Below are 13033 nucleotides of genomic sequence, written 5' to 3' on the forward strand. Positions count from 1 at the left end.
TAGAATTTGACTAAGGACCTCTTACCTCACTTCCCTGTGGGATCGATAAATGGGACTCCACTAGAGCCCTGTATTACTTGAGCGATACGTATACTTGCGTTTGAAATTGTGACTTTACAAAATCATTATAAATATATAAATCTGAGTTCATAAATTCTTGCATATTAAAAGTTGCATCAAGTTTTTGTCGTCATTGCCGAATGTTTAATTCTTCTAGTAGTGGTGTCAAATTCTTGTATTTTTAGGTATATAAAAAGTCGCTGTCAGTTGGTGGGAGGATAATTAAGGAAGACTAATTAATATTATAATTAACATCTTTAATTATTACCAAAACTGCAATGGTCCAAATCTCCACTTTCCTCAACACTTCAGGCTTTCTTCTTTTGAGTTTTGCTCCGTTCCGATGTTTATATATTTAGGTGATAAATCAGTTATGGGTGAGAAGAACAAAAATGAAAAAATCATGCTAGGCTTAGAATAGCTAAAGATTTAGTTTTATTATTATTCTATTTTTTTTTATTGATTATGTTGAGTGCTTGTAATTGTATGAGCTTCTTTTTTTTTTAATTGATTATGTTGAGTGCTTGTAATTGTATGAGCTTAGATTTATTTGTATTAGACTATAAGCCTGAGTTCTATGTTGTCCTTCTCAAAAACTTTTTTATTTTAAATGCTTTTCCTCGATCATGGGTAAACATTTTTTTGTCAATGAGCACTTCAATAGTTTTATTTAATTAAACTCTTTTATGCTCTCAGACGGTGGTGTCTAGGCAGCGATGGTCTGGCAATTGGGACGGTCGGTTGGTGGTGATCTGGTGGGTGCAATAGAGGTTCGGCAGCGGCGGTGTCTAGACGATGGTGGCTGGGTTACAATGTTCTGGTGGTGGCAATAGCTCGACATCGGTAGTCGGCTAGTGGTGTTCATGTGGTTGTGGCGGCTCGATGGTGTTTTGACGATGGGGACGAGTCCAATGTAGGGATCGGGTAGCATTGGTTCGGCTGTTGTGGTCCAGTAATGGTAAGGCAGCAGTGGTTTGACAGTGGCAATACTTAGGTAGCGGACGATAATCTACTGCGGCTGGGAAACTGAGATGATGGTCCGATAGTGGCAACCACTAGTCAACGACGGTCCGATGGTGGTGGAGCTTAGGAACCTTCAAGAGCTTGAAACTCCTTCAATTTTTTTCTTTAGATCCAAATCCATCTTCATGAAAGAATGGATTTTACTTATAAATTTTGTGAGTGCATGCTTCGTGAATATTACAAGAATTTGGAACACTATAGTGGACGATCCAGAGTGATCACTTTAATCAGATAGTATTTTATGAGCATTTAATTACCTTAATGATGTCAAAATTAAGTGATATTGGGCTCATTGGATTTGACTCGTTAAAACGCTCGATTTGATTATAAACTTGTCAAATTTAGATATCATTTGGTTTCTCAAAATATTTTTTAATGGTTTCAATTATGCTTTAAGTGCGTGATTTAAGCTTTTGTAGACTCAGGTCAGATTGTTTTTGGTGTTATATGGTTTGTCTTCCTGAGACCTTTCTGTTGATCATAAATCAGAGTGCAGACATTTCTAAATTTGATTTTTGAAGCTTTCAGTAAAAATGTGCACCGAGATCAGCGAATCAATATGTTTTTTTAGAAACATTACAATATTATTTGAGTTTATTCAAATATAATTTGAAATTGAATTTTGAAAATAGACCTATTCTTTTGAGATTAATCAACACAACCATCATCGGAGATTTGATTACTTGATTGAAACTCAGTCGACTTTACTTCTTGCTTGTAAAAGATCGAGCTTAATATAAACTTATGTTGTCTAGTCTATCCTGCTAACAGAGGATAAGATTCATATATAAATATATATTATTTTGAGTTTACACAAATTTAATATAAAATTTAATTTTGAAAATAAATATTTTGTTTGAGATTTTTCAATCAACATAACTATCATTGGAGATTTGTAATTTATTCAAATTATATCAGCTTGAGATTTTCTAAAATATTAGCTTTGTCAACTTCAGTCTTAGATGAGGAGGAAGATCAAACTAGATGATTTGAATTTACAATTATTTATTTATTTATTATTTAGATGAAAATACTAGACTTGCCGACTTCAGTCCTTAAGAGAAGGATCAGACTAATTGAGTGAGATTTACAACTCTATTCTATAAACAAGACAACCTAAGTGAGAGCTTTTATAGTTTAATTATCTTGGATTTGATCTTTAAATTATGAGGGCTGTTTAATTTTAAAAAAAAAATAGATTTCTCAGAAGTACTTTACATGCTTATCGAAGCAAGTGAGGGAACGATTGCATAATCTTCTCACACCATCTAAATTTAAATATTATTAATTTTGCATAGCACATGCTTTAAACTTTATTTTATATTAGCTTGTGCAACATTCTCAGGCTATTAGTTAAAGCATTTAATATTTTAGCTAGAACACTTAATGTCTTTGAATTTTGATTATTTTAGATAGCTTTGCATATCTTAAGATAAGTTAACACAGATTTTAAAGCATGAATTGAATCAAGAATTGCTTTAAAAGACACATATAATACTTGAATTTATATAAATTTGTCTTATTTGAATGAATGGCGACGCGATAAAATGGGTGTCCTCCTCTGGCAAAATCGACGTTCCCATTGATACATGAAAATGTTCACTTTAAGCTCTGTATTCTTTTCGTTTGCATATGTATTGCGAATTTGGTGGCAAGTTCATTAAGTTATGGAATCATTGAAATAAATGTTTGTGTGAATGTTATGATTTGTACTACACACAAAGCTTCATTTTGAGCATTTTACTACCTTCTGTTCGCTAATGTGTAGATTGTGAATTCGGTGGCGAGGTTTGAAATTTAACAGTTTATTTAGGCATTTAAAATATTATATGATTGTTTGTATTTTGCCTTCAAAGAATTGAATTTGAAATTTTTATTCAATCATTATCATTAACGCTATCATTGTCGGGTCCCATGCCCGGTAGCAAAAGGTGGAGGGTTGCATTAGTTAGTCGACAACCATCATCAAATATTGTCGAAAGATCATGATAAGAATCCTTTAAATCATTGTGTAAGTGCTAGTGCATCCCTTGAAAGAGGTGCACTGTATGATCTGAATATAGTGAATGGTTTGTAAGGACTGCTCCACCGGTGCCTAAGTGTAATGTTAAATAAATAAGGGTTCTCATATTATGAACAACCGCAAGAAAATAAGTTAATACATGAAACTAATAGAAGGATAAAATTTTAGAATATATGTACTCTCATAGGTAAATTAATGGAATTAGTAGATATTATGGTTGGTTGGAAGCTAATATATGAAACTAATAAAATGATAAAATCTTAGAATATATGTACTCTCATAGGTAAATTAATGGATTTAGTAGATATTATGGTTGGTTTGAAGTTAATTATTATATGGAGAAAAGACTAAGGAGATTGATAGCTTAGATTTTAAACTTTGGTATTTAGGCAGGAGTCGTACTAGAAATGGTACAAGTGTAATTATAGATAAGAGTTTAGAAGATAATGTTGTAAAAATTAATAGAATTAGAGATATAATTATAATTTTAATGATTGTTGTTGATATTAAGATCCTTAATTTCATAAGTGCTTATTGTCACGCTCCGCCATATTTAAGAAATTGGCAAGACAACCATGGTATGGAAGATTCTAAAGAGAACCAGAATATAGAGAGCCATCCAAGGAACTCTAGAAGTTTCCACCACATTCTAGAGTATGTTAGAAGGAAAAGCTCTAAGGATAACTCAAAAATAACCTAGAAAGATCTAAGGCTATGTATGTATATAAGAGAATAGTATAGAAATATCTAGAAACTAGATAACTCCAATATAATCTAGAAAGTTCTCTTAGGCTTGGGGAGGACTATAAATAAGAGTCCCTCTCCCTCATTTTGAGGCATCCAAGGATTCATCCAATAAAACCCTCCAAGCTTTCAAGCATTCAACTATTATAATCTTTCTTTCTTAGTGAAGTGTTTCTTTCTTCAATACATCTCCCTACCTTCTTCCTATGGTATTTTGTGCTTTTAAGTCCAAGCGTTGTGAGGGTTAGGCTGATTAAATGCTATGAAAGAGCGCTAAAACCGCACAGGTGACTTGAGATAGATTAGTCCGTGACAGTTGGTATCATAGCCTTGGTTTGAAGGTATGACAAAGAGCGTCAAAGAGCACGTAATGGAGTCTAAAGCCACTGATGTGGAATCATCTCAACAAAGACGAGGTCGTCAATATCAACGAGATCCAACTGCATTCAAACCACATTGGAGGTCCATGGAGATCATGCATGGCTTTGATTCACGCCTCACTCGGGTAGAGGAGGCAATGAATGACATGGAGGCCCAGATAGAGGATCTTGGCCAAAAAGTTGATGGACTCGAGGATGAGGACATCACAATCCTTTTGACCAACAGAGGTATGATGCTCCAATTGGAGGGGTCTTTAAAGGACCAAATGGCTAAGATCCAGGAGGATTTTATGGGGGAGCTCTAGGAGGTACAAAAAGCCCACGAAGAAGATATAACCAACGTATGTGCAGTTGATGGACTCGAGGATGAGGACATCACAATCCTTTTGACCAACAGAGGTATGATGCTCCAATTGGAGGGGTCTTTAAAGGACCAAATGGCTAAGATCCAGGAGGATTTGATGGGGGAGCTCTAGGAGGTACGAAAAGCCCACGAAGAAGATATAACCAACGTATGTGCTAGCTTTGAGGAAATGCGTGGAGACATCTCGCCCTGCGAGAGAGCATTAGCGTTACCCACCAACTAACATACTTTCGAAGCTAAGAGGATTGAAGTTTCAAAACCAAAAAGTTTTGATGGAGCCCGCAACACAAAGGACTAGACAACTTCTTATGGGGACTTGAGCAATATTTCAGAGCGATGGGGATTGCGGCTGAAGAGGCAATAATACAATTTGCAGCTCTTTATCTTTCATATATCGCTATGTTGTGGTGGATAAGAAGGAGAGGAAATATTAAAAAAGATTTGTGTACCACATTCACATTTGATGACTTTTACAAGGAGCTAAAGAGGCAGTTCTATCCCGAAAATGTGGATGAGGCTAGGGCTCGATTGTGATGGCTCAAGCAAATGGGATCGATTCAGGAATATATTACGGAGTTTACTTGCATAGTTCTCGAAATTCCCGATATGACTGACAAGGATGCTCTTTTCAACTTCATGGATGAACTCCAAAAGTGAGCAAAGACAGAGCTTATGAGGCGCGAAGTGCAATATCTTTCTGCTGCCATCGCAGTTGCAGAAAGCCTAATTGATTACTCAAAGGAGTCCACAAAGCCGAATGATAAGAAAGAAAGAGAAGAAAATGATCAACACAAGGAGAGACCCGCCATGAATCGACTTCATCCAAAGCAAAAAATAAATGTAAGCCTAAAAGTGACAAAACTAAACCGCACAAAAAGTGCTTTCTTTGTGACGGACCACATTGGGCAAGGGATTTTCCTCAGCAGAATGCTCTGAACTCTCTCCTTGAAGGCCATCAAGAGGATGAAGGTGGTGGTATGACAACACAAGTGGGGTCTCTACGACTACTGAATGGGATGCAAGCTCCAGCAAAACCCCAAGCGAAGGGGTTACTCTTTGTGGAGATGGTAATATGCGGGAAGACCATTGGAGCAATGGTGGACACGGGTTCTTCCCATGACTTCATCTCCGCCGAGGAAGCAAAGAGATTGAGTTTGCAGATGACTGAAGGAGGAGACTCCATCAAGGTGGTCAATTCAACGGTAAGACCAATCTATGGAATAATCAGGGGAGTAAAGACCTTTATTGGAGCATGGCCAGGTATCTTAGACTTCTCTGTCATTCCGATGGATGATTTTAATGTTATTCTAGGGATGAACTTCTTGGATCAAACAAGAACATTCCCAATGTCTTTTGCCAATAGCATGTGCATTATGGAGGGCAACCAAGCTTGCTTAGTACTGACAACAATGACTAACAAGCAAGAAGTCAAAATGTTGTCGGCCATCCAACTTAAGGAGGTCATTCCGCAAGATGAAGAGAGCTACTTGACTATCCTTCATGGCTCCAAGGAGGACGGGAAGCCCCAAGATGACATGCTCAATGAAGTGGTGTTAATGCTTGAGGAATATAAAGGTGTTTCAAAAGAACTACCATCAAGAAAAGAGAAAGATCATCAGATTAGGTCGGAGCTAAGGATGGAGTCGTCAACCATGAAGTCTTGCTGCATGGTACCCCCTACAACCAGGAAAAAAACCCAACTTTGCCAAGACCGTTAGCAAGCAAAAGGAGCTGCTGGTTCGAGTGTCACTACGGGTTAATAAGAAAATGAGACATGAAGACACAAGGGAAAAAAAACTGATGGTACCAAGTGGAAGTTGCAATGAGGGTATTGCGAGCTTAAGTGGGGGAGGGTGTCATGCTCCGCCATATTTGAGAAATTGGCAAGATAACCATGGGATAGAAGATTCTAGAGAAGACCAGAATGTAGAGAGCCATCCAAGTGGCTCTAAAAGATTCTACCACTCTGGAGTATGTTAGAAGGAAAATCTCCTAGGATAACTCAAGAATAACCTAGAAAGATCTAGGTTTATGTATGTATATAAGAGAATAATGTAGAACTATCTAGAAATTAGACAACTCTAATGTAATCTAGAAAGTTCTCTTAGGCTTGGGGAGGACTATAAATAAGAGTTCTCCCCCCCCACCCCCCCTTTGGAGGCAGACAAGCGCTCTTCTATGTCATCTAAGAAAACCCTCCAAGCTTCCAAACATTCAAGTGTTGTATTCTTTCTTTCTTAGTGTAGTGTTTCTTCTTCAATACTTTTTCCTACTTTTCTTCCTATAGTGTTTTGTGCTTACAAGTCCAAGTGTTGTGAGGGCTAAGCTGATTTAGTGCCAAGGAAGAACGTTAAAGCCGCACGGGTGACTTGAGGTACGTTTGTCTGTGACATTATGCTCCTTAAGTTGGCTTAGATATATATTCAAAAGAAAAATTTTGGAATGTCCTCAAAGAATTAATACAAATGATACCGCTTGAATAAAGAATTTTTATTGGAGGAGATTTAAATGGATATGTTAGTAGAGTTGTAAAAGATTTTAAAATATTCATGGTGTTTATGATTTTGTAGCAAATAATGAAAATTGTAGTCATATTGGATTTTGCTTTAGTTTATTATTTTTTTATTGCTAAAACTTTATTTAATAAAAGAGATGGGTATATATATTATCACTTATAAGAATGACTCTAATAAAAAACAAATTGATTATTTTCTTATGAGAAAAAGAGATCGTTGAGATTGTAAGATCATTTAAAGTTAAAATTTAAATACTCAACATTGATTATTAGTTTTAGATTTTAAGATGAGGAGTTTAAAAATAAAGATGAAAAATACATTGAAATATTATCCTAGAATTAGATGTGGACACTTAAAAGACAAATTAAAATATTTTTTTGAGTAAATTTCAAGATCTTAAGACTTAGGATGGTCATGATGAAGCTAATGCGATGTAGGATAAAATAACGAGCATTACTAAATAAGTTGCAAAAGATGTTCTTGGAAAATCAAAATGAAAAACTTTTCTAAATAAAAAAAGTTAGTGGTAGAATAATAATATAGAAGAAATATAAGGTGGTTTGTAGGTAATCTATGAGAACAATTTGTAATACTAAGAATTTCGTGACTTTTATAATATCTTTGATACAAAAGAAGGTGAAAGTATAATATCTTTAATACTAAAGAAGGTGAAAGATATATGTATAATCAAGCCAAACAAAAGATAAGAAAAGTGAAGATTTTGTTCAAGTGCATTAAGGATTAAAACCAAAACGTTCTTTTATTATATGAGGATATTCATAATAGATGTGTGAGATATTTTGATAAACTTTTTAATAAAGATTTTGAAAATATGATCTATTTTAATGATCTTAATATAATTAATATTAAAAGAACTTTTTTATTTTAATATTATATTAATAAACTTTTAAATGAAGATTTAGTTCAAATAAAGCATATTAAGAAAGAAAAAAAATATATTAAATGAGGATATTTAACATAGGTGTGAGATATTTTGATAATTTTTTTAATGAAGATTTTGAAAGTATGATCAACTTTAGTAATCTTAATATAATTAATAAAAATAGAACTTTTTATATTTACCGTTGTATTTGTAAAATGAAAGTTGAGGAGGCTTTAAAGAAAATGATGAATGAAATATCTATAGGATCTGATGGTATCCCAATAGAATCATGGAAATATTTAGGGGATTTCAGAATTGCTTTGTTTGCTAAACTTTTTAGTATTATTTTAAAAACTAAAAATATGTGTGAGGATTGGAGGAAGTATGTTGGTCCATATTTTTAAGAATAAAGGTGATGCATAAGAGTGTGCAAATTATAGAAAAATTAAGTTAATTTGTGATGCATTAAAAATACGGGAGAGTAATTGAACATAGCCTGAGACTTGATGTAATGATTTCTCAAAATTAATTTGGATTTATACGGGCAAGTTTACCATGAAGCTTTACATTATTGAAAGGTTTTATGGAGAAGTACAAAGAGAGTAAGGAGAATCTATATCTGATTTTTGTTGATTTAGAAAAAAAAATTATAATAAGGTACGATGAGAAGTGCTTTGGAGAGTCATAAAAAAGAAAGGTGTTGATATGACTTATAATCGAGCCATTAAAGATATGTATACTAGAGCTATTACTTGTGTTTGAACAAAAAGAGAATTGACCAATTATTTTTGTATTTCAGTTGGTTACATCAGGGATCAGCTTTAAGCCCATATCGTTTTGCTTTAATTATGGATGTTCTTACTTGACATTCACAAGAGGATTTACCTTGGTTTTGTTTTTTTCCTGATGATATCCTTTTTGTGGATGAGACGAGTGAGTTCAAGAAAAACTTGTATTATGGAGGTTAACTTTAGAGTCTAAAGGCTTTCATTTGAATAGATCTAAAACAGAGATCTAATACAAAATACTTGTAATGTAATTTTAGTAACTTTAGAATCTAAAGGCTTTCTTTTGAATAGATCTAAAACGGAATACTTGTGATGTAATATTAGTACTAGTAGATCTAGTTGTGGGGTTGTAATGATAGGTGATCAAGTCCTTAAAAGGATCGAATGATTTAGATATCTCTCGTCTATTGTTCAAATTGATGGTGATATAGATGGAGATGTTATTAGTAGAATTCAAGCTGGATGGTTGAAGTGGAAGAATGCATTGGGTCTGTTGTGTGATAGAAAAGTCCCACTTAAGCTTAAAGGAAAATTTATAAGATGGTAGTGAAACCTGTAATGCTTTATGATGCAAATTGTTCGCCTATAAAAGAGAAGCATAAAACTAAGTTAAGTGTTGTTGATATGAGAATGCTTAACTGGATGAGAGACTTTACACTTGGAGAAAATGCGAATTGAATATATCTATGAAAGGGCTAGTGTAGCTCAGCTAGCCGACAAGATTAGAGAGTTTCATCTTAGATAATTTGCTTACATAAATGTTGACCATATGATGATCTTGTTAGGTGCTTTAGATTTGACTTATGGTGAGAAAGACAGAGGTAGACCTAGAAAGACTTGAGCATGTTGTATAAAAATTATCTTATTCTATTACAATTAAATGAAAATATGTCACTCAATACGACACCATGGAGAAAAATTATTCATGTGGCCGACCCCACTTAGTGGGATAAAGGTTTGTTGTTGCTGATATTGTATTCAATCATTGTCAAATGTGACAATTGTTATTATTTTAAAAACTTTCATTTGTTCAATTATCAAAACCAATAAGTTCACATTTTAATCATTTGTAAGTCCAAATGTTCACATTTAAATTATTTGCAAGTCTTTATAGTCGAAGTCCAAATTCACCCAAAATTTTGGATTATAATTTAACCCACAGTCTATAAGACATGTTGGGTCTTCAATTAACCTGCATGAAAAGTGATGCGAGCACAATTTTCTTGAATTTATACCTTTGTTTGTGAGGTGGCAACGTTGACGACAAGACAATAGATGACATTTTCGACGAAAATAAAAGTTAACTCAGATTTTTTCTTTTTTATTTTATATGGTATATAATGTATGTTAAAAGAGATATAGAGACTCTGGTCTGGCTTTGTGTTTGAACAGATATGGCAATGGTGTAGCAAAGTGGCCGGCCCAAAGAAGAATGGGGTTCAACTTGATGCTTGGGACAATTGCAGAAGCAGTGTTCGGGTTAGTGAAGGCTCAAACAAAGAGGAGAAATGGATAACATCTTCAAATAGGGAGCAATCAGGATAAGTGAATAAGGATGAGTTCTGAATCAAATGAACGAAGAACGTATAGATGAGGGGAAGGTGAGAAAGATGAGAGATCAGAGTTTTTTGTGTGTTGCAATCCCATCGTTGCCTTTCTCCTTACCATCTTATCGCGACTGTATTATGCGAACTTGGATCAAGAAGCCTGTAGGGAGGAGTAGGGCGAGGATGGAGTTTCATACATGCGAACTAGATCGGAGGGCTTTATGGCTGGGATGTGAGACGAGCAGCAAGAGTGGACGTGGCTTATGCGAACTTACCAGGAGTGAAGGGGATCATGAAGCTTAAGGTTAAAGCAGGGAGAAAGACGCTTCAGCTTCGAAAGGAGAGAAGCACATGAGTTTCAAAGGTTTTCGTGTGTCACGGTTCTGTCATTGCTTTCTCTACTTTAGTCATGGCTGTATCATGAAGGTAGGCAAACAGGAAAGGGGCTCGGTTTGCTGCAATAGAAAGGAAGAAGTGGGGAGGGACTTCATCCGGGTTTCGAACTAAAAGAAGAGGACAATCGGGAAGAACAATGAAGACGAGGGCTTCTGTTTTGTGAGTTATGCCGTGCAAAGTGTTTTAGAAACTGAGCAATAGCAGTGAGTGCAGCGGGAACAATTAGGAGTTTTAATTTTTTTTTACTTTTCCTTTATTTCTTTTTTTTTTTTTGATATTTAATTGTCAACAAAATTGCCTTGGAAATAATGGGGATGATGTGATTTTGAATGTCGGTTAGTTGACAAAATTGGTATTGCTGTAGAAGCTTTCTAAGGATGTGACCTTTAACCTTGGAGGAAGTTCCTCCACATTCTGAGAGGAGATGATGATAGAGCAGCTTGTGTATCCATGCCATGGAATGAACAAACAACTTTAGTTTATTTCTCGAGAGGAGGCATAAGAATATTTAGTGATCGTCTTTGAACAGACTTTGGTGTAGGAATCGATGGTTGATTCTATGTTGGGGTTGGTGTAAGAGTGGCTGCAAACAATAGAGCTGGACAAGGGAGTTGATGTGACGATTGTGCAGCATGATGTTGGCATGTTCTTCATCTTTTGAAAATAATCAGTTTTCAGATTATCTTGATGCTTGAGTCTCTACTGAGATTTATCTTTATATGCTATAGGTTATACGTTCACAATACCTAAGCCTTTTAAGATTGGGGGGACTTAGAGCCGAAGCACTTAAAATATTCTGGCAATTTGTCAACGTTGAGTTAATGATGCAAAACACGGCGAAATGATCATGCTTAACAATGAAAACTAAACTCAACAAGAATATTTGTTCGAAGATTATTTACATAAAATTCACAAAATTGAAGAATGATCACATGAAACTCAAGCTTGAAGACTTGATAGAAATTTGGATTTCACTACTCCTCTTGTAAGGCCTTTCCCTTCATCAATTGGCTTGCTTGTAAATTTCCAGAGGAATATTTAACTGCTATAAACGTACTCCAATCAAATGTGGTAATTTTCTCTTTAAAACCAATCAAGAAATCTCCAAATAGCAAGGACCAGTTTCCTTTCTTGAATGCTTTGCTGAAATCTAGCCTTCTTAGAATGTATTATTCTCTTTGGTTTGGAACCAGTCTCCTTCCACATGTAATGGCCAGCCACTCCTAAGCTCAGGAATCCATGTGATGTATTGTGATTGTTTTTTAGTTTTTTTATTATTTATTTACTTAAAATCAGCCATGAAAGGAAATAATATATGGATTGCGATATTCAAAGGCCTATAAATGCAAGGCAATGTAATGGTGGATGATATCTTCATGGGTAACGTAATGGGTTTGTGTTTTATCTATCGGATGCCTGTAGACTAACTAGCAGATTATATATCGTACATTTTATAAAAAAATGTCTCGCTGCTGGTTAATGTTTGCTTAACAATGCTCTTCTCTAGCAACCTACATGTATTAATAGCTAACTTTTTATTAATTATTTTATGTTAATTTGATTTTTTACTCGAAAATTGGAAGAAATCACCTGTTCAGAATTCTGGTTATTAAAATCTTTTTGTTATGTTATTTTTTTTTTTTGGGTTGATTTCGTCTTTACAATTTACTTTTCTTTGCCTTCTTTTTTTTTATCTTGGGAGGTGGGGTATTGCATTAGGTAACCATGATGCTGTGCCGATAATTTTGTAACAAATAGTTCTTTCTTTCATGATTCACTTAATCTTTGAAGGTCAAAAGCTACTGGTTGAACTCGGATGGTGCTGACGTGGTCTCACATTTGATAGATAATTTTCTCGTCTAGTTATCACCAAATGAAAAGTTTTCTTCCTCTGTTAAATGCGTTTATTTTGTTGTATCTTTGATTTGTATAGTCCTCTTATATATATGTATGTATATCATTGTATGCACGATATTGTATTCACATGATACCTGGCTAGTATAATTATTGTTGTTGTTAATCTGAGCATTGACTATTGTCTTCTATATTTAATCGGAAAATGTATATATCACAACATTCTTATGTATTTTCATGTCTACCAACTAATTTTCTATATTTATATTTATAACACTTTTGTGTCATAAGCGTATGAAAGATATATCACTCTAGAATAGGAAGTAATGATGATATTTTGACATTAAAGATTTAAGTGTCAGGTAAATATAAAAATTAATGTGCAAGATTTGAACACAGTTGATTTTTCTTAATCATCACTTCCTAGAAACTTACATCGGTAAATATAAAAATTA

At 34.5% G+C, this 13033-nt stretch overlaps 1 protein-coding gene across 3 annotated transcripts in view; it reads left to right on the forward strand.

The window, feature by feature from the left end:
• The window catches only part of LOC110026119, a 69917-nt gene extending 57172 nt beyond the window's left edge, over positions 1 to 12745 (forward strand). For all 3 annotated transcript variants that reach the window (XM_020726934.1, XM_020726935.1, XM_020726936.1), the window contains exon 10: positions 12516 to 12745. In XM_020726934.1, coding sequence (XP_020582593.1) covers positions 12516 to 12587 — 72 coding nt within the window. In that variant the 3' untranslated portion in view covers positions 12588 to 12745. The remainder of the gene's footprint in view (positions 1 to 12515) is intronic.
• The last annotated feature ends 288 nt before the right edge of the window (positions 12746 to 13033 follow it).

This window comes from Phalaenopsis equestris, unplaced genomic scaffold (genome assembly GCF_001263595.1).
Source record: "Phalaenopsis equestris unplaced genomic scaffold, ASM126359v1 Scaffold000352, whole genome shotgun sequence".
Taxonomy (NCBI): Eukaryota; Viridiplantae; Streptophyta; class Magnoliopsida; order Asparagales; family Orchidaceae; genus Phalaenopsis; species Phalaenopsis equestris.